We start from the raw sequence: 22,604 nt of genomic DNA, 5'->3' as shown, positions 1-22,604 counted from the left end.
GAATAAGGACGTGCACTACCACCACCCAGCGCCTGTACATTTTGAAGGTAGGTACCCAAGAGCTTCTACTCTCTCCTGACTCACGTAAGTCTGGGGAAAATGATGAATTGTTGAGTATCCAAAATGAATTCATCTTTTGCTTTTCATCCCTCTGTTTGAAGAGGATACTCAGACCTCAAATACAATCTTGTTTAAGCTAGTGCCTGCTGCCCCAGAGCATTTCCTGTTGGCTGAGAGACTACAGCAAGGTCACAACAGCAGAAGCATTCGTGGATTTAGAAGTAACAGTACTCACATGCTCAATTAAACTAAATGTAAATAGCCCAACTTCTATTTTTGACATTCTGTTTAAGGTCAATAATCCTTCATGTCACTTCTGATTTTAAAGCTATTTAAAAAAAATAATAATGATAAAAATAATAATGATAGAAACTGATCAGGGAATCAATTTTTTTTGCTACTGTTTCCAGACAGGGTTTTTCTCTGTATAGCCCTGGCCATCTAGGAACTTGCTGGGATTGAACCTGTGTTCTCTGGAAAAGCAGTCAGTATCCTTAACCACTGAGCCATCTCTCAGGCCTCAAATACGTTTCAACTGGAGAAACCAAGGAAAATTATTCAACCACCAGCAGAGTTTGCGAGGGCAAGAGGTAGAACTGGAATCCAAGAAGCTAAGACTGTCTGGGAAAGGAAGTACCAGAGGCAGAAGTCCAGCAACATCTCCAAGCACAGGTGACCGCCCTCACAGCTGGTTTTGGCCCCCAAACTGCATGGGCTTTGGTACTGTGGGGCTTTTCCTGGTCACTGAATTTTGAAACTTGTGAAGAGACAGCCATTGGATCGGCTACAGTTGTTCATGATGCTTTGGCAGTGGGTTTCTGTTTGGGGACAGGTTCTAGAATTAAGCAAGACGGGTAGGTTACTTTAGTATCTGACCTGTCTTCATAAGCTTCACCACACTTACTGTGTGCATATGGGCATGCCACAGCATCATGTTGGTGTCAAAGGACAATTTGTAGTCATTTCTTTTTCCATGTGATTCCTGGGGAATCAAACTGGGGCTTGTTGCCATGTGCCCTTTACCTGCTAAGTCATCTTGCTAGTTGATTTTAATACCACTGAATGTCACCACAACAGAAGAAAACCTGTAGTGGTTACCTTTGAAAATATGTTCTATGAACGGTGTCAGTATACACACCAAATGGAATGACATTTTGCACATGTTCGACGGCTACATCGATTTAAAGTCTGTAGAACTGTGGGAAGCTCGGAAAGGTGAGGCATTTGTTTCCGGACAGGAGGAACGGGGGTCCTGTTCACTGTTGCGTTCCTAGCACCCAGCCCAATGACCGGCATTGTAAACACCAGGAATCCACCCAGGACTGTCAACGGACTCTAACCTACTCCAGAGAAAGTGCTTTCCTGTGAGATTCATAAAAAATATCCTCTAAAGAAAAGCAAACAGAAGACTCCAGAACTAAAATAAAAATCCTGGGGTGGCAGTCTTATTCCCTTCAGAAAGGAGACAACAGATACTCTCAGAATTGATGCAAACCAGGAAAGGGGTGATACCAAACAACGTTCACTTTGGAAAAGCATTATATAAAAGTATTTTCTAGATGGGTGACTTCACATATGGCTTGCAAATTTCCAATTCTGGCTGTGTCGTCATGTACCCTCAGTAGGTTTGGAAGTCAACCAAACTAGGGTGTACAATTGTCTACTTGCCAATGACCTACTTAAAAGTGGGCAAATGATGGGCGATTATGAAACAAAAAAAGATTCTAGGATGAATGTTTTAAAAACAGAGCTGTGAATGGGCAGCTTACAAATGTCAAGATTAAACACTGCTCCTGTAGATATTTTCAGTTACAGACTCTTTAAATGAGTTTATCAATCTATAATCCAGAGCCAGCAATTATAGAATTGACAGGTACACAAGAACATACATGTACACGCATGTTTCTGTGTTCACTGAGTACTCCTTGACATGGTGGGATGTGTTAGCGCGTGCCCATAGCCCCAACACTGAGGATGTAGAAGCAGGCAGGTCTCCGAGTTTGATGCCAGCCAAGTTACAGAATGATATCCTGTCTAAAACCAACCATAAAAACCCAGGCGATATTTTTGGTGCTGCTAGAGAGCCAAGTACAGGGACCCAGAGTTGTGCAATTTTCATGGTAAGTAATGAGGTAGAAATCCACACCATTACCTTAAAAGGGAAGAAACCCAGGCTCAGGGCAGTTAAAAATGTGTCTGAATCTGTGCCCTATCATCCCCTACCCCTCAGTATAGGGATCTGAATTCCATGCATGACAGGCAAGCACGATGTCCCTGTACCATATCCCCAGTGTCCCTCATTCACTCAGAGTGCCCTTGAGTCCACCCTTCAGCTACGCAGGCAGGCTTCGAACTTGTCATCTCGTCTCAGCCTCCTGAGCAGCTGGGATGACAGACCTCTGCCACCAGGGCCGACTCCTGGGTGTTTTCACAGCAACAAAAAGCTAAGTCACGACCTTAAGCTTACAGCTCCTAATATTAATTTTCTCTAATCCAATGCGTAATATAATGGGGTCTGGCATGAAAACCAACACAACATCTATGGACATACACTTTGCACAGAAAGAAACGGGTATTAATGGAAAGGTAGCAACACTTTCCACTCTTCGCCAAAGATTCAGGGCCAGCACGCCCCAGGAGCAACTCTCTAAGCCCCTGGAGGGTCCCTTGAGAAATCTAACATGATGTTTACTACACAGGGGATGACTAGAGCTAGCTGGACGAGGAGAGACTGTCGTCGCTGTCAGGGCCAAGAAAAGCAATTTTAAGACCCCACCGTCACTAAAAACATCTTTAAAAACCCCCATGTACTCCAACAGGAGCCTGGCACCCATGGTGGATGCTGTAAGACAAACACGTTTCATGTACAAAACAGTTCAAACGCTAAATACGTAACACAAAGTATTGAAAGCTCTGCTTTGTTTTTTCCGGGTACCGACATGATGTCAGGCTTTTTATAGGGACTTCTTACATGATAAGTCTACACCTCTATAAAACCAAGACTCAGGTATTAATGGACCTAGATGTGTACAACGATGCCATTAGAAAACAATCGAGAAGGAGACAAGTGTATTACTTTCTTTATATACAAAAACAAAGGCCCAAAATATGGTTTGTTGAAGTACCTATCAACAGAATGTCAGCTGATGTCACGTTTGCTTTGGTCAACACAGCCTGGGAACAGCAGCCAGACCCCCCTCCTTACAGCGCAGAAACACACCGACGGGACTGCCTCCGATACAGAAAAAGGGCTTTCAGGAAAAAAAATCAATTTTAAACCAAAACATCTTACCGATAAATAAGAAAAATTTGAAAGGTAGCATCCCCACCTGACAATCTTGGGCATATCACACACGTACACCAATTCTGAAAATAAAAAATTTTCTCACAATAGCAGTAACAGGTGATAATACAGCAAGCCATGTAATGAAAATCATTTTAATGTTATTTTTTTTTTAAAGAAAATCTTAAGAACCAAACATGACCTTTAAAAGTTGGCACTTTCTACAACTGTACATACCCTAAAACAGTCGTCTAACACTCTCTCACAGAACGAAATTCAAAGTCCGCTGGCGTTTCAATATACTCCTAAGGAAATCGTTAAAAGCACATTTAGTATGCCGGATCTGAAACAAAGTTCATAATTCTGATTTACGGCTACGAAAAGGCAGTCTCAGCTTCTACTGAAAACTGCAGCCAGTGATAAAACATACTTGGAAAACATAAACGTTGGGTCTGATGATCTCCAATATTGGTTAAGACAGTCTGACGTGTGTTGCCAATGAAAGGTACTTTAATCCAATGTGCAAAAAGAAAAACCAAAATAAACAACAACAACAAAAAAGTGCAGCTGTCCTTCTTTTCCTTGAAACACGTAGGACCGACACCGCTATTTACACATTTGAAAGACCTCAAATTCATGTCAGCATCTTCTTTGTGAGCAACGGAGTGCGGCAGACAGCCCCAAAGCTTGATCGCCCGTCAACTACGAAATCATCTCAAGAATCACTTCTGGTTCTGGTCTTCATTTTGATCTTAAATACAAAACCAATTCTGCAATCAGCCAGGATTTGAAGACCTAGGTTTGGAAATCTTAGGGTTCCTGTCATCTGTGAAAACCTTGTCTTGGTCACTTTCCCCTTCTGCTCACTACTGGTTCACTCCACAGACACCCTCGGGGAGAGTGGCCACACTGGACAAAGGCGGAACTCAGTTCCAGCACTGCCAGCATCCAGTGGTTTCACTCACCCTGAGGCACACGAGACCTGCGGCATTTGGGGTGGGTACAGGGGACATCATCCAAGGGCGAGGAAACACTTCAGCAAAGCAACCATTCACTGTCCACAGAAGACAGTAAAAACAATGATAGAGATATTTAAAAATCAACAGAAGGAAAACACAAAACTAACACCATCCCGCGTTTCCAAACTTGGTTTCGTATTTATACAGTGTCCTGGGTCAGCCTGTGCCTGCGATTTCTGCATGGATATGAAGTTCTTGTATCCAGTTACTAAGGACTGCTGTTTTGACCGGAAGTCACATATACTGGGACGATGAGGAAATCAGTTGTTTTTCCAATTACTCTTCGACGCGCTCACCCGATTTGCAAGTGTGGAGGAATCAAGCTTGGGACAGAAGCCGCTCACTTTAAACCGGACAGAGGAGCTTTCAAATTAAAACCACAGGGAAGGGAGGGGAAGCTTACGGGGAACATGAATACTAGACACCACAAAAAAAAAAAAAAAAAGAAAACAAAACCCCCCTCAAAAACACCAACGTTTGGTCAGAACGTGGGAACGTAACTGCCTTGAGAAATCTGAAAAGTAACTAACCGACACGGGCTCTGCCTTGGGTCCAGCCAGTGCAACACAGAAGCAGTCAAAGGTGGCGACAGGTTACGATCAATGCAACCTTGGCATCGACCTCCCAGGCCAAGCGTCCGTCCCCCGACCCCGTCCGTCCGTCCGTCCCCTCTAGCTGCAGGCGATGGTCTCTAGCTGCTGCTCTGCCTCTGCGGCCATCGCTGCCGCCTGCAACTGTTCTGTCTCGCTCTGGATGGCGCTGGGCGTGACCTGCTTCCTCTCGCTGTGCATATTGTTCTCGTGCCTCTTGAGATCCGAGGCCTTGGCAAAGGCCTTGGTGCAGGAGCCGCACACGAAGGGCTTCTCCCCCCGGTGCCTCCGTTCGTGGTCCTTGAGGTGAGACTTGTGCTTGAAGGCCTTGTCACACATGTGGCACGCGAAGGGCCGCTCGTTGCTGTGCACCCGCTCGTGCTTCTTCAGGTCCGGGGCGCGGATAAACGACTTCCCACACACCTCACAGCTGTAGGGCTTGTACCCGGTGTGGATTTTCAGGTGTTCTTTCAGGTGGGCCTGAGTGGTGAAGCCCTTGGTGCACATTTCACAAACGAACGGCCTGTCCGCCGTGTGCAGCTTCTCGTGCTTCCTAAGCCTGCCCTCGTCCGAGAACGTCTTGCCGCACGCCTGGCAGGCGATCTGCTCCCGGTGGTGGCCGTAGAGCAGGTACTCGAACTTCATGTCACTGGCAGCTGTGGTCCAGCCCGGGGTCTGCTCATCCTTCACCTCGCCCATCCCGTCGTTGAAGGTTAAGGCTTGAGGGGTCTGGGACCCCAGATCTTTGGACTCGGGCGTCTCCATGGACTCCACCTCCTGGCCATAGCAGTTCACTTTGCGCACCTCCTCGCTCCCCAGCTCCTTCAGAATTGCTTCCTGCACCCTGAGGGTGGTTGTGGGAGACTTGCCGTCCTCCTGACTCGGGGGAGTGCCTTCTACCGTGTCGTCCGAAGGGCTGTCATCCTGGTCCCCGATCTCCTCCACATCGTCGTCCTGGGTGTCGGCTGCATCCCCGATGGGGCGGTTTAATTTCAGGCAGTACTTGCTCTTCGACTGGCCGTTATTTTCATCGGGACTGGACACGTCACGCTTCTGGGAACAGAGTTTATCCAAAAAGCGGATGCCCAGGATCTGACCCGACGACATCATCAAGTTGACATCCTCCTTCTTGACCGAGATCTTGGCAGTGTACATGTAGTTCAGGACTTCTTCAAAGATGTCCGAGCGGAGAAAGTCGATCTCTATGACCGAGGAGCTGTCCACCTCCAGCTTCTTGAAAAGCTTCTTGAAGTATGTGCTGCAGGCCGCGAGGACACACCTGTGGGCCCTGAACTTCACATCTTCAACCACGATGGCGATGTCACAAAATTCTCCTTCCAGGCGCTGCTCATTCAGCGTTTTCAGAAACAGTGTTTTATGATCATCGTCATTATATTTTATGGTTTCAGACATACTGATGAAAAACTCCTGCAAAAAAATAAATAAATAAAAAATCCAAAGTATAGTTACGGTGTAGTACTCCCAATACCAAAACAAAACAAACAATAACCCAGTCATACAATCCATATTCAGAACCTAACAATTTAGAAACTGCATGTTAAAGACAGCTCCAAAACAGGCAGAAAAGAATAATCCCAGACAGGAGATTTCCATATTGCTATTTCGAAGTACTTTCAGTTTGTTAACAGTTTCCTTGTTATACTAATAACGGCAGCTTTTACGAAACACACACCAGGCATTACTCTATGTCTTAGATGTCTCAATACACCCGGTTACAAACCATCATATGAAGTAGGTGTTTTCTCAGTTTACAAAAAGGGGTTAGGAAGCTGCTCAACCTCCTATAGCTCAAATCCAGGAAACGTGATTTAAAAACACAGGCAGTCAGACTGTCAAGGCAGAGGACTGGCCGATAAACAGCCCGACCTCAAAGTTACAGGGTTGAGAGACAAGAATCCTGTAGTCCTGGAGCTGGAGACCTCATTGGGTACAAGCTCTTGCTCAAGTGGGCCCCCAGCACCAGCGTAAATGCAGTGGGCACCTGGTGGTCACTTCTGATTCCAAGAAGGTACGAGTGAATTCTGGAACAAAGCTGGCCGGCTAGCTCTACTAGCTGAACGGTGAACTAACTCCAGGTTGAACCAAGGAAGCCTCCCACCGTGTGGCCTCGGATCTCCGCAGGAATGTCCTTACTTATGAACACGTGCTAGCACCCATGCAGACAGGGTACACGGCACAAACACAGGAGAAAATAAAAAACCCACAAGACCTATCTGTGACCTCTAACTTCAGGTATGGAGGATCCAGGAAAATAATATCAGGGCTGGGCATGACATTTCCTTGAGAGAAGAGCCAGCCACCACTGAAGGACTAGAGAGGGCATCGTAACCACAACAGCCTGTATCGTCTTCTAGTCTCTCCATAGCAGCGTTGGGTCAATCCTAACCCCAAAGACATCTGATGACTGGTTTCACATCACAGGATGTCAACCTTCCAGCCATCCAGTTAAGTCTCATCAACAACAGACATTAAGTACCCTTTCTCTGGGATGCTTGGGACCAGAAGTGTCCAGTTTTAGATTTTTTTCAGATTTTGAAGTAGGTGCATGTACGCCAGGAAATAAGTTGGAGATGGCAGTCCAAGCCTAAATAAAACTAGTTGACATTTTATATATACCTTATCCATATAGCAAGACGGTAATTTATGTAGTATTTCAATATTTTATTTATTTCCATTTTTTTCCCCTTTCTATGGTTTTCTGAGACAGGGTTTCTCTGTGTAGCCCCAGCTGTCCTGGAACTCACTCTGTCGACCACGATGGCCTCTGCCTTCTGAGTGCTGCGATTAAAGGTGTGTACCACCGCTGCCTGGCTCAAATAGGCTTCACAGTACAGGATTTTCAGTTATGGCTTCTTATCAGTCTTCACAAAGTTTAAGAGTCTGAATATTTTGGACTTATGGAGGTTCAACCTGCACTCCATAAATGTTGGAGTCTTTCAAAAGCAAAAGAATTTCAGAACCATCACGAAAGACCTACCATTGTGTTCAAGAATTGATCTAACAACAATGTGCTTTCCACTTTCTACTTTAAAATGTATTACTTTTACTCAATAAAGAAGCCTGAGGAAAACAGAACTGTAAATGTATAACTAGAGTGTGTGTGTGTGTGTGTGTGTGTGTGTGTGTGTGTATGTGTGTGTACAGTAGGGATCGGGGACCTGCTTAAACCTAGTATACTACCCCAGACCAGAGATACTTGTTTCTTTTTAATCAAATTTCACATAATATTCTACTCCTTAATACCCTAAGATATACTTACCATGAACAATTCAGGCTATTTTCTTAATGCCTTAAACTCCAATATCTTCAGATCAGACTAAGTCTGATCAGGGGCAAGCCAGATCTAACCAGGGGAGGAAAGAAGATAAAGACTAAGTGAGATTTTTCTCTTCCACAAATTCTAAACCAAGTGTTCAGAAGAACAAAAAACCAAACACCACAGACCCTTTATCATTTTTCCTCTTGCATATGAACCCACTTTTCTGGGTGAAAACAGGGAAGCCAGCAGAAATCCTGCCTGGCTCTTCACAAGGACCAGAAATGTGGCAGGTGTCACAGATCCGGAAAATATCACAGTGTTCCTCACCCCCCACCATTTCCTGTTGGGTACCTAGTTCTCCACTTTTTCCTTTAGGACCTGTAAACGTCTAGATGCATGCTTCTCTAAAGACAGCGAAGGCTGCAGGAGCGCGCACACACACATCCAACAGTTAGAAGAGGGTTGGGAAGGAGTAAACACGCTACTCTGTTCATACAACTACAAACTGTCCGCAAGACTGCGGCGGAGAAATTCCAATTTCTCCTCTATCCCTTCCTATACGAAGGCTCAAAGAATTTTCTTTGATTCTTAACACTCACCTAAAGAGTTCTATGTCCTGCAGACCAAATATACTAAGAACGAAAATGCCCTGCACTGACCCCACAATTACAGAAGTCAGCAGAAGCAGGTGGCTGCGTGCACTAGAGTCCAGCGTCACACAAAGACTCGAGTTCCCTCGGTAGGAACCACAGAGCTCTGACCTAGCAGGGTTTCTCGTGTGTACTGTGTGAGGGCTGGTAAGAGGATTTCTAAGGATGCTCCGTACTTCATCCCGGGCCTTCCTGCAGCCTGGGCCTGCAACCCGCCTGAGGGAGGGTATTCCCTTCTGAACCTTTTGGTGACACTTCTGCTGTCACTAACCGAGGAATCAAAGAAAAAAAAAGGAGGGGGGGCATGGTACTTGGAGAAGAGTGGCCCTACAGTAGCCATGGCAACATATCATCGTGCAGCTTATCGTTTCTGCTTAGTGTGTATTTTTTTTTTTTTTTAATAGGAGGTCGTGGGCCAATCGGCTCGGCTTTTTTCCCCCTATAGAGATGTTCCCATTGCTGCTAAGTTCAAATGAGCCAAACCGGAAGATAGCCATTGCCTGCATGCGTGTAAGGAGGTGTGGGACAAGAAAGACGTAGTCCAAACACCCACAACGCCACAAAGCAGCAGCAGCTCCTTGCTATCAGCTCTCCCGGACAGGAATCTCGGGAGCCGGGCTTTCCCGGAGCGAACTTACATAAGCAGCCGCAGCCGCCTCCTTATTCCGGAGCAGCTGCGACAATGGCGGCCGCACCACTTCCCCGTTGCGACCGCACAACCTGGGAGTGGGCTTAGGCTGGGCCGGGCGCGAGAGCCGGGGCGCAGTGCGCGCGTGGGGGCCCCACGCCCGCATCCCGCAGCCCGGGAGCCGCCGCCGAGCGCAGCGAGCCCTTAGCATTCTTTGCCAAACAAAAGCTCCCGTGCGCGGCGCCGGGCCACCGTCCCTTCCGCGATGCGCCCCTTCTCCAGGCGGCGGCGCGGCAGCCGGGCTCTCCCTCGGCCCGCGGCAGCCCCGGCGGCGGCGCGGCGAGCACGGGAGCGGGCATGCGGCCGGTTCCGCAGCCCCGCGTTGCGCCGCGCCGCGCCCTGCTCCGCTCTGCTCCGCCCGCGAGCCCCGAGCTCGCGCCCCGCGCACTCCGCGGCCTGCGCGTCTGCTCCTCCCGCGCCCTCCCGCGGCCAGGGGCGGGGGCGGCGCGCGGCCGGCTCCCCGGAGCTCCGCGGACGCAGGCGGGGGAGCGTGCGCCGGGGCCCCCGTGGGCTCCGGGGTGGGAGTGGGGGTCAGGGGCGGGGGGCGCAGCTGCAAGGGGCGGCGCCCCGCGGGCCGCGCTCGGGCCCGGCTCGGGCGTCCCCACCCCCACCGCGGTGCACTGCGGCGCCGGGAGCGGGGCGGCCATGAACTCGGCCGGCCGCCGAGCCGGCGAGCAGCGAGCGAGAGAGCGAGCAGCGAGGGAGGGAGCGAGCGAGCGCGCGCGCGGGCCGCCGCCTGGCCTCTCCCCACCCGCTCGCCGGCCTGCGCGGCCCCCGGGGCGCCCGGCCCCCACGCCCAACCGCGGCCCACGCCCGATCCCGCTCGCACCGCGCTGCGCCGCCACATCCTGCAGCTGGCTGCTGCCCGAGCTCGGCGGGAACGCGCCTCCTCCCAGCCGCCCCGCCGCGCCCGCCGCCGGCTGCCCCCGCGTCCCCGCGCCCGCCCCGGCCCTTTCAGCACCCGGCCCGCGCTTACCTGCAGCCTGGCACAGCCACAGACGCTCGCCGTGGGCTCCCGCGGTCGGCAGCGCGCAGGCCGGGACGGGATGGACGCGGGGGCACGGTGGGTGGCAGGCAGTGTTTTGGATTTTTTTTTTTTTTTTTTTTTTTTTTTTTTTTTGGAGTTTGGGGAGGGGGTGGGGCGGGGGGAGTCGTGCACGTCCCTGGTGGTAGCAGCCCTCCTCCTGCACGAGCACAGAATATCTAGCCTGCCGCGAACACCCCCACCACCCCCCCTCCCCGTGCATGCGCGGTGCGGGCTGGAGGGGGGGGAGAAGGCGCGCCGCCGCTTGCGCAGGCACGGAACCCGATCGGGCCTCTTCCAGGGAGCGAGCAGCGAAAGGGTTAATCTGGGACCTTACGGGTGGACGCTCCCCTCGGCTCTACGGGGCCGCCCGCGGAGGGCCCTGGCCTGCGCACGCGCGCGCACGCGCGCGTCATGGGGCGCGCGGAGCCCGCGCGCGGGAGAAGGGATGGGGCGGGGCCGGGGCGGGGCTTGGGCCGCCGGGGAGCGAATGCTCGAGCTCAGTCCTCGGGCACCCGCCCCGCCTGCAGCTCCCGACTCCTGGGCTCCCGCCAGCGCCCGGCCTCGACACTGCATCGGGAGCGCGGGAGCCTGCGCTCCCGTGCGTGTGCATGTGCGTGGGCCAGTCCTGCCCCTGGGCGCGCACGATTCGGGCGCTGAGCTCGTCCTGGCTTTTGGCTTTTGGGCAGGTGTCCCGGGCACCGTCTCTCGCTGTGCTCTCTCGCGCCCGGGTACCCAAGGCGCGAGTCCTGGACGCCAGAGGCTTGGTTCCTGGAGCTGCTGCATTGTTTATGGGGGAGCAGGCTGAAGCGCCGTCTTTGATTTGGGATGTAAGGGGCGATGCCAGGCACCTAGGACAATCTGCACAACCCCAAAGCTCTGGATCTGCCAGGCTAATCGGCGCCCTTGCCTTTACCCTGCTGCTTCCCTCTCCAGCCCTCACGGGCTTGCCGCTCCCATGGGGAGATGTGGTCGCTCGGTGCTGTCAGTACATCCATGCACGTTTTAGCTCCCGGGCTGCTGTTCCCTGTGCTGCGTGGCCTCAGCCTCTTTACCTGCCCTCAGGCTCAGGACCTAGGAAGTCCCCTTCAGCTCGCAGATTTTCTGTTCTACCTACGATACTGGCAGCTGGACCGCGACGTCCTGCTCCTCAGAGTCTCCTCTGCTTTATCACACTTCTGACAGTCTGGGTCAAATCACGAGAATATCATTTAGAATTGGGGCAGGACCGTGGACTCATGGGAAGATGAGGGCAGGAGCGCCTCCTGTACCAGGAATGTTGCGATTGCCTGTTTCCTAAAGAATGTCTGTACACCCTGGGCTGTGATATCAACCAGTGATGGTTTAACATCTCCCAGGCTGTTTTGATACATGCCTTTCCCTTGGTGTGTGTGTGTGTGTGTGTACCACATGCGCATCTGGTGCCAGTGGAGATTGGAAGAGGGCGTCGGGTCCCCTGGAACTGGGGCAGGAAGATTGTTAGCCATCGTGTGGGTTCTGGGAACCAAACCCCGAGTCCCCTACAAGAACAGGAAGTGTCCTTAACAGCTGAGCCATTGTTCCAGGCCCCACAAGCGTCTTTTAAAGCTCACAAAAGCAGTTGTGTTAGTTAGCAGGTGTGCTGGAGGAGTTGACATAGAATACACCTGTCCCAGAGTCAGGCATATCTGGTTCAAATGCTGCATACACTAACTTTCCCAAGCCTCATTTTTTTCTTTTAATGATTTGTTTTTATTTTAAGTGTGGGTGTGCTGGGACACATGCAAATGAGCGCATGTGACATTTGGAAGGCAGAGGCATTGGATCCCCTGGAGCTGGCCTTACAGACCCTCGTGAGCCACCTGATGTGGGTGCTGGAAACCAAACTCCGGGCCTCTGGAAGAGGAGCAAGAGCTCATAACCCTCCACCCTTTTAAGCCTGACCCTCTTGTTTTCTGAATCAGAGACGAGGAAAGCAGAGCAGTTGTGAGGATGTACTCACACAGTGCCCAAGTTAAGTTCTTAGTGCAAATATTAGTCCCCTGTTGTTAAGGTCATCCACACACACCATCTGTGGTGTTGGGTTCCCATGGCAGCAGCAGCAGGAAGTGTTCATCACACACGAAGCCTGACTGTTTACTTTCTTCTTGTTTGCGCAGCTGTAAGCTTACACTTGGGTCCTGTCTGTGCTTTGTTTATAGGGGAGTAGTAACAGCACTGAAGTTCACGGCGAGGGGGCGTGGCTAGCTTGTATGTGTAGTAGTGTTCACAGCTACCACTGCTGCTCCTCTTGGACCACACTCCGAGGGGCCTCACTCCTCCTGGATTTATTGTCGGCCTCGTGTGTAGGGATTTTTTTTTTTTTTCCCAAATGGAAAACAATCTGTCCCCGTGTTCTGACAAAGCTGGCGAAATTAAATTAGTTCAGAAGAGTTCATCAGCGTAAGAGCCATAAACTACCTGACACTTTACGTTTTATATCAATTATTCCTTGCTTTTATGCTCATGCTACCTGTGCTGCCTGCCTGGACCTTGCTCATCGTGGGGGCTCACGGGAAGGAAACTAATAAAGGGGCTATTTTTGTGGGAAGGAGGAGTAGGGGTTGGAAATCCCTCAGCACCCTCAGCACCCATGAGACTCGGATAGTACAAGTACACAGCAAGAAGCAACAGAGAATCCAGCATTGAAGGGCACACTGTGGAATACATTGAAATGCGAGGCCTTTGGTGGGTGTGTTTTTCCTTTTTCTACTAACAATGGCTGTCATTCTAGATGGGGTCACTCAGAGTGTGCTGGTTTCCATGGCCTCTGAAAGGAAATCTGTTTCTGAGAATTGAGAGACTGGACTGTGGGACATGTAGTGTGACGTGTGGAATGCCAGGGCATTGACAGTGAGTGGAGTTGACATTTCCATCACACTGACTCTGGGGTGTTACCAGCAGTTTCCTACCGGCTTTAGTCCCAGAGCTGCTTTAGTCACAAAATAACACTCTATTAATTATGAAGCTGTTGGCCAATGGCTAGAGCTTCCTATGGGCTTGCCCTGTCTTAAATATTAAATGTTAACCCATTTCTATCAATCTAAGTGTTTCCATGTGGTCTTATCTTACAGAGACAATTCACTGCCTGGACAGTCAAACAGAGTTCTTCTGTAATCTTCAATCTCCAGCCCATAAGCCAGCCGTGGCTTTCATTTTAGCAATGTTGTTTAGCAGATAAAAGTCTGGCAGACTCCTCAGCAAAGCAGGAAACTTTAAACTGTCTTCTTGTATTGGCAGTTTGTCAGTCACTTTTCTCTGTGTCCTGCAGACTGTCTGGCAGACTCTTCCATGAAGCAGGATCTCTGTAGCAATGTCCATCTTGAATCAGCAGTCACTTTTCTGTGAGTGCTGCATGTCCAGTTTATACAGCATAACATCAAACAGTCAAGACGAGCAGTAACTTGCCCAAATGGCTAGTCTTGCCATATTGAAAGCATACTCCATAACGCGTTTCTTCAATGTCCATCTTCCTTTTTGACGCAGGTGGTGTTGCCAGGAGCAGTTGTGCCTCACTGTCAATAAAAACCCTAAATGATTTTAAATGCCATATTCTGTAGGTCTTTGAAAGGTTTGGAGAATGCCTATCCAACTGAAATATATGTCTATATATCTAGAAAACCTAATCAACCTAAGTATAAGCTTTGACAGTCATAGGTAACTGTCTACAATCTTTACTTAATTAATGGTGTGGCATGTGTATGCCAGGGCATTGATGGATACAAAACAGCCTTTTATAGGGCAGTTGAAAGTTGTTCAGTGAGTGGAGTTATACGTTACATTTTTAAATGAGCTATGTAAACACAATACATAAATAAAAGGAGAAATATACTTATCGAAAAATTGACCTTAATTTGTATTAATAACTGAAAATCCATTCCAAAACAAAGTATTCATCCTATACTATAATCCCCCTTTTGACCTTTAAAAGAGATTGGTTCTGGTCATTAATCATTTATAACCAACCCCATTTAAATGAAAACAAACATTTATAGACAATATTTGAGAATTTGGGTGTTGTTCTTTCCAAACTACTTCTTGCTGGATGGGGACAATGTAATACCTATGGGAATCCTAAGAAGATGCAGAAATCCTGGCTGTTGTCTGCAAGGCTGTCTTGTCCCAGCAGTTTTGAATGTTGGATCAGCTGGGACACTGTTTCAGGGGGGTCTTGCTTGATCAAATCATATCAGTCTGGAAGGAATCCACAGCTTTTTATTTTCTGTGGAAACAAATAGAAATTCTTTTCCCCAGTAACCTGTCCTTAGACTTAAATTTTGAAGTCAGAGCATTTTTAAAATATATAAATTGGATTAATTCAGCAGCATTGATAATCAAGTGTATTTTAGCAGTTGTTCCTTCCTTAGCAACTGAGCAATTCAAAGACAACACAATAGCATACAGTATCCAGACTCTGTGTATTTTCCATCTTCATGTGGCTTTTTTATTACTCATTTCTTTTACTTCTATTTTTCAGTTTTTGAGACAGGGTTTCTCTGCATAACTTTTGCCTATCCTGGAATTCACTCTGTACACCAGGTTGGCCTTGCAATCACAGAGATCTGCTTGCCTCTGTCTCCTGAATGCTGGAATTAAGCCACCACACCCAGCTACTCTCTATCTACTTTTTTTTTTTTAAACCACTTGATCCTGTTTCTTTTTCTCTCCCAAGACTACATATATTTTAAACAAATTATAAACCTTTAGAGATTTTTCTTCATCTTAATTTGTCTTTACTGTAAATCTTTATCTTTTTTTCTGGCCAGGAATCTTTTATCTGCTAAACAACACTGCTAAAATGAAAGCCACAGCTGTTTTTAGCCACCATCTATCCAATATAGCGGGGGGGGGGGGGGGGGGGTACATTTGTACATTTACCACCAGCACTGAGAACTGTGCTCACTGCCTTGGTCTATGCTGCCATCAAGCAGCATGCTGCCAGCTTGGAAATGTGGTCACAGACATTGCCAGCTGTTTTATATACACCATTCAATTGTTAGCAAGGCCTCTTAAAAATGCCTGTGGTTTTTTGCCGATTATGACGAGTCAGGAAACCTCCCTTAGAGGAGCCACTCAAGTCTCTGCTTGTCTCTAGCAAAACAGAGCTCACCCAAGAAAAATGCTGGTACCAAGAAGCCTTGCTTGTCTCTGTTCTTTTGTTTTTAAAAATCCTTTAAGCTTTTTTCAAGTTTTAAGTGGAAGTTCTTAGTATTCGTGTTGAAGGTGCTTAAGTCCCAATGTAACACACAGAGACTCTATTAGTTATAAAGCTGTTGTCCAATGGCTAGAGTTTCTTATTGGCTAGCTCCGTCTTAGTTATTAACACATGTCTATCAATCTAAGTGTTTCCATGTGGTCTTATCTTACCAGAGAGAGGGTCTGGACCTCTTACTCTTCTTGATCCTACATTTGAACTCCTCTCTACGACCTCTCCCAGAATCCTCCTTGTCTCCTAGTCCAACCTATCTGCTTTCCTATAGGCCAATAGTGCTTTATTCATTAACCAATAAGAGAAACATATTTACAGAATGACATCTCCCATCACTGGGATCTAAAGTTGTTTTTGACTATGGGTACAAAAAATAGAGATTGGGCGGAAGATGTAGGTCAAATTAAAGGCATGGCCTCCTGATGCAAGATCCAGATGAAAGGCATCCGTCTGACCTTCTACTGCTAAAGTCTGGATTAAAAGTAAATCTATCTACTTTAAATTTAAAAAAAAAAATCCCTTATAGGTGTGGCCTCTATTTTTGGGTTTTAGCTAATTCCAGATATAGTCAAGTTGACAAGCAAGAATAGACATTACACTGCTCCTAGAGTGTGGTTGTTGCCACTCGGAACAACCCACTGTAGGATGCCTATGTAAGGCGTACAGTTTTTCCACCCGCCGCCCTGTCTTGTCCCACCGCTGCACCAGCCCTAAATAACACACTGAGACTCTGTATTTGATATAATTCTTTTGGCCAGTTACTTGTTTCTTATCGGCTAGCTCTGTCTTAAGTATTAACCCATTTCTATGTATTTCCACGTGGTCTTACCAGCAAGAGGCAGCTGGCGGTTCTGCTTTCTCCAGATTCTCCATCTTGACTCCTCCTTACTACTTCCTATTTCCTCCTTCTCTCCTAGTCCCTCCTATTTTCCTTTCCTATTGGCCAACAGTGCTTTATTCATTAACCAGTATGAGAAACATATATACAGAATGACATCTCCCATCATGCCTATATATATATATCTTCTGCTGTCAGCATCTGTAAGGCTATCTCATGCAAGTTAAGCAAGTGTTTTTATTCTACCAGAAGAAAGAAATGGCTACTGTGTTCATTAAAAAAAAAAAAATCCAATTTGTTCTGAAACAAATCATCCTACAAAATGACAAGTAGTGCTCAAAGGTCACAAGGCTAGCTTTGCAGCGCTCCTGTGTGGAATCACTCATTCAAAAATACCGACTCTCACCTGGAGGTTATAGTCCAAAAGGAAAATATCATATTATGCATGATTTTTATTTGTACTACATACATCAAACTCAAAAGAAACCACATTAAAGCAAGCGGGAGAAAGAGCTTGGGTGCCCTTCTGAACCTCTGCAAATGGCAGAGCATCTCTGGTTTACATGAGCATCCCAGGCTGATGTTTCTCAGCTTGATGCAGAGGAGATATCCACCTCTTTCAAACGATTGCCTTTTCCTTGGCTATAATATTATAGTTTTCAATGACAGGTGAGTTGTAAACTTGCTCAATTAGGTGAAAACCACATCTCCTCATCTCTTCTTTCCCTTGACTTCCACCAAAATCATAAGAGCATTGTTGTCAGATGAGAAATATGGCGTAGGGAGAAGATGGAATGTACTGGGCCTAAATCCTGTATAAGAAATTATATTGAATAGTCATATGCATATAGTCCAAAGGTGAGGTTCAAAGGCCAGAGGTATGTTACGGGGTCTCTATCCTATTTCTTCCACTAATTTCAAGTAAACCATAACATGATCTGGGTGTAGGTAAAAGTCAACGTTTGTAAAGTCTGGCGTAAGTACATGAGGATGGACTTTGATGCATTTGCGCTTTCCAACTGGTTTCTTTATGGCATAGAAGGGTAGGAGGCTCACCTGGCCTGCACAGTGGGATTTTCTAAAAACTGCAAGAGAATTGGTCGAATTGCAAAGCCAAAAAGTATATTAACTTAAAAGAAAATAGTTTTACTTATAATATCATTAAGATAAAATGCAAATAAGTTTAACGAAGAAGGCAGAAAACTTACACGTTGGACAGTAATTATCTCCATTCCTGAACTCAAAAGTGAACCCACAGGACGCCAGCAGATAGTTTCAAGCTTATGGCTCTGCAGACATCACTGGATAAAGGCATGGGCCACAAACCAAAACAAAAAGACAGGAACGCGAGAAAGAGCAAACAATGCATTTCATGCATGTGTAAAATAGTCAATGAACTAATTTAGTCAATTAAAAAAGGCTCTGAAAACAGGACAATAGAAGAGTACCTTCAGTTTGTGGACTGGAAGACTTACTATTATGAAAATATCCACAGTGCCCAAAATAATTCCAGCCAAGGCAACTACTATAACAATTCAAATTCAATGGTTTTTTTTTTTTTTTGTCAATAGAAAAATCCTTTCAAAAATGCATTGTATTTCTCAAATAACTGAAACAATATTGAAAAGGAAGAACAAGGTTGCAGTTATTACAAACTTCCTGATTTTAAAACTTATAAGTGAGCATTGCACGCACTTGGGAGGCAGAGGCAGTGTTTGTTCAAGGCCAGCCTTGTCTACACGGTGAGCTTCAGGATAGCCTTTAATGCTGAGAAGGCTATGTAGAGAAACCCTATTTAAACAACAGCAGCAACAAAGAAACAACCCGAAGCTTGTAAGTTTATAGCAATCAAGATAGTGTGGTAGTAACAAAAAGACAGATGCACAACTAATGCAACAGAAGTAACTTTATACAAATGGCCAAGCATTTCTCAGCAGACCATGCCATAAGAAAAAGAAAGACCCTTCGCCAAATGATATTTGGCCAATTAGACATCCATACTCAAAAGACCCAAGTGTAAAATTCACCTCAAACAGGTTAAAGTCACAAACACAGGACATAACTCTGTAAAACTATTAGGAAAAATAAGGGGAGAACATTGAATTTAGCAATAATTTTTGAAGAATGATATATAAAAAATATATGCAGCAAAATAGATGATCTGGGCTCCATCACAATTAAAATCATTCGCAAATCAAAATGCACTATCAGTAGACTAAAAAGGCAATCCACAGAAATAAAAATATTTCCAATTCCTGTATCTAACAAGTTTATATGCAGAATATGTAGAGAGCTTCTGTAGCTCAAACATTGCATATTTAAAATGAACAAAGGACACAACTTAATCATGCCTATTAGTGTGGCTATTATTTAAACACACACACACACACACACACACACACACACACACACACACACCAGAAAAGCTTGTGTATTGATGTATTGATGGCTGGAATGTAAAAGATGTGGTCACAATGCAGAACAATCTCGAGTCCTTTAATGTACCCAACATTAAATCTTAATAAGGTTTAACATATCTGCTTCTGAGTGTGTGCCAGAAGAATTGAAACCAAGGTCTTACAGACATATACACAGATGCTTACACAGGCAGTATTCATAGCAACCAAACAGAAGAAGCAGCCCAAGTGTCCATGGAAAGACAAACGGACCAGCCAAATGTCACACATAGATGTAAAGCAGTATTGTCCAGTTTTATGTAGTTGGATATGATGAAGGGAAGAAATTCTGATGTATTGCTACAGTATATGCAAACCATGATAATGGGCAAATACTCATGAATCCCTCAATAGTATGTAGCTAGAGAAGTCAAATTATTAAAAATAGGAAGGCGAATATTGGTTTCTAGGGACCATATGAGGAAGGAGAGGGCATTGGTTTACGGGGTACAGTGCTCCTGTTTGGGTGATGAAAAATCTGGAGATAGATGGTGGCGATGGCTGGAGAGAATGGGAATATGTTTAATGTCACAGAATCATATGCTTAGAGTGAATAAGATGATGAGGTTTCATGTGAGGTTTATTTTAGCACAATGAAAAATTGCAGACAACCTTGCAAGGACAGTTTAGGATAATATAAGACAACTAAGTTATTCTGTAAGCTTTGTGACTAGCTAAGACAAAAGGTCTTTTCCTACGCCCTTTCCCTACTACACTTCATAGCAGCAGCTAATAACTGGAATTTGTGAAGAACTTCACAACTTAAACACCTGAAGAATCAAAGAAGTTTCCAGGGTCAACTTATATGGAAGAGTAATAAGAGCCTGGCCTCAGTCAACGGGCGGTTAGTGGTGTAGCGTGTGTGGACCCTCAAATCCTTCTATGTGCTGTTGTGGAGAGGGTCACATCTCAGTACCCTCTATGTGATCAGCAGGTAGTCATTGTGTAAGTAGAAAATTATCTATTTGCTCTTTGATAGTCTCTAAAGGAAAAAAAAAATGTAAGAAATAGCAGAACTGTGATCTCAAAGGTGGCCTGCCTAGTGTTTTACAGGCCTCTCTGGAAATGTTACCCCCCACCCCAGCTGCCTATTGTATTTTGTTCTGTGAATGGATACAATGATCAAGGGCAAACTGAACGAAATGAATAAAATCACCTCCGTGCATGTATAATTTGAGGGCAGCACTCACACCGTCACAGTCCCTATTAAGTACAAAATGATAGGGCAAGGTAAAACCAAGGGCTTTGGCACTTTACAATAATTGTGCATAGATAAAGCACTCCAATAGGAAGTAGGAAATGCCAAAGGCATCCGTTCCACTTTATTTCTGTTGCCTGTAATTTCTGAGACATCTGATGGAAGGTTGAACTTTCAGAATCACGGTAGAACCAAGCCCTGTCACCGAGGATTCACGGTGCAATGCATTTCCCCCTTCTCCCTGAAGAGCAACTGCAGTTGATCTTGTAAGAGCCTCATCTCACAGGATAGATAATGGTTGGGTTCTTCCCCCTATTTCTCCACTGAGCTTTAAGTTTCCTGTTTCTACCTCTTTCTATTTTATTTTCCTCACTGAGTATGAATCTCGGACTCCTAGCTTTAAATATGTTGAACAGATTTATTCATTTTCTTTTTTAAAATGTATTACTTTATATTTTTAATGTGTATTAGTATTTTGCCTGTACAGCTTCCATATAGGGCATGTGAAGGTCAGAAGAGAGCATTGGATTCGTTGGAACTGGAGTTACAGATAGTTGTGAGCTGCCATGTGGATGCTGGGAATTGAACCTGGGTCTTCTAGAAGAGCAATAAGCTCCTAACTGCTAGGCCGCCTGTGTGCTCATATTTCTTTTCTTTGAAGACAGCCTTTCATGTGGCAGAGACTGGCCTTGTAGGGCATGCATGAGATACTCAGTTCAATCCTCACAGCTGAAAAAAAAAATACAGAATTTGGTGGATACTGAAGGTGATTAATGAAAGACTCTGATTAGACTGAGTTAGGATTCTTGTGAAAATTGGACAACCCAAGTAGTAGTCGTGTATCCATTCAAGTACTGGGGGAGTCCAAAAGCCAGACGCCAGCAGAGAAGAGGATGAGGAGGAGTAGGGATGAGGGCTTGGTCTAGGAGAAGTTCCCTCTCAGTCAAAGAGGCATTTCCAAAGCAGAACCAGAACCTCCAGAGTGGCTTTATTTGGAAGTGGTTGCTACAGATAAGACAAGTAAAGAATTCACCACAGTGTATGATGGTCCACCAACCCTGGAAGGCCGGTGTCCCTGTGAGAAGAACAAGACGCACAGATAGAACAGCTGTGACAATAAAGATTTGACTCCATGCATCTCTAAGCCGAGGAGCACCAAGGATTACTACAGAATATCTGAAGCAACAAGGGACAAGAACAGAGTCTCTATTACAGGTTTTAGAGGGGGTGTGGCCCTGCCAACACCTTCATGTTAGAGACCTATACTCCAGGCCTTACATTTTTATTGCTTTACTACTGTTTGAGTTACCAGGGAAACAGATGTACTGTCCACATATCCATCTGTCTACAGTTGGGATCATCTATCTGTTCATTCATAATAAAAACTAACCTCAGCTAAAAGTGTGCTTAGCTCACCAAACCTACCCAAGCACCCTAGCCTGGCCACTGGGACCTGCAGAGCATTGCTGTTTCTTCTCATGATTGTGGAACAGAGTGGGAACCAGGGTTCCCTACCTTGGCTCAGCATCATGAAAGAAATCTCACTGGAAATCATTAGACTAGAAAAAATGTCAAAATTTTAAATGTCAAGCATGGTTTCTACCAATGACATATTATTTTGTGCCATAATAATGTTTAAAAAGAATCTCTGTGAATTGTCATAAATGAAGGATGTATACACTGAACACCAGATACAGGTATCTCTCAGCAGGCAAACATAGGGAAGATACCTCCTTTAGTTCTAGAAAGTATTTACTTATTGAATTTTTTGACACAGAGTCTTACTATGAGTGTTATCTGGCTATGTCAACACGGTTAGGCTCAAACCCTCAAAAATCACCCGGGTCCACACCCTGAGTGCCGTTATTAACGTCCCCACAGCAGGCCTAAGGAGCTTTCCGTCTCAGGAGACAAGGAAAATGTGGACAAGCAGGAGGGATTTGCAATGCCTGACGTGTGGAGACGGAGGTGGATGATAACCCTGAAAGACTTCACAGTGAGCAAACTCAAGAAGATAGAAATGGTGGGAAAATGTAAATCAGATACAGAAATAGAAAATGCAGTGTTGAAAGGGGATTTAAAATTTACTCATTCTGCCTCTTAGTTATAAATACTAATTTGGTGCCTTTGCAGTTTGCTACCGGTCCGGTATCTCAAAACTCATGATGGAGCCAGGACCGATGCCAAGGGGAAGAGCCAGACACTGTGTACCGTGCCCCACACAGATGCTTTGTGTGTCAATCTTGCCAACCCTTCAACACGCCCCTATCCGCAGACAAGGAAGCTGAAGC

The 22,604-nt window shown here is 46.2% G+C and overlaps 1 protein-coding gene across 3 annotated transcripts; it reads right to left on the bottom strand.

Moving 5' to 3' along the window:
• Nucleotides 1-3,125: 3,125 nt before the first annotated feature.
• Nucleotides 3,126-10,682, bottom strand: Zbtb14 (zinc finger and BTB domain containing 14). Of its 3 annotated transcripts, none has more exons than XM_051190907.1 (3): nucleotides 10,547-10,682; nucleotides 8,233-8,316; nucleotides 3,126-6,380 (listed from the first exon to the last, which is right to left on the bottom strand). In XM_051190907.1, exons 2-3 carry the CDS (start codon nucleotides 8,233-8,235, stop codon nucleotides 5,034-5,036), a joined length of 1,350 nt encoding a protein of 449 aa, XP_051046864.1. In that variant the 5' UTR covers nucleotides 8,236-8,316; nucleotides 10,547-10,682; the 3' UTR covers nucleotides 3,126-5,033. The 3 variants fall into 3 exon arrangements, with proteins under 3 accessions (XP_051046864.1, XP_051046865.1, XP_051046866.1); XM_051190908.1 differs by lacking the exon at nucleotides 10,547-10,682 and adding an exon at nucleotides 10,400-10,490; XM_051190909.1 differs by lacking the exon at nucleotides 10,547-10,682 and adding an exon at nucleotides 9,521-9,750.
• Nucleotides 10,683-22,604: the final 11,922 nt, after the last annotated feature.

This window comes from Phodopus roborovskii, unplaced genomic scaffold, assembly GCF_943737965.1.
Source record: "Phodopus roborovskii unplaced genomic scaffold, PHOROB, whole genome shotgun sequence".
Classification (NCBI taxonomy): domain Eukaryota; kingdom Metazoa; phylum Chordata; class Mammalia; order Rodentia; family Cricetidae; genus Phodopus; species Phodopus roborovskii.
This window is presented reverse-complemented; position numbering and strand designations above follow the sequence as displayed.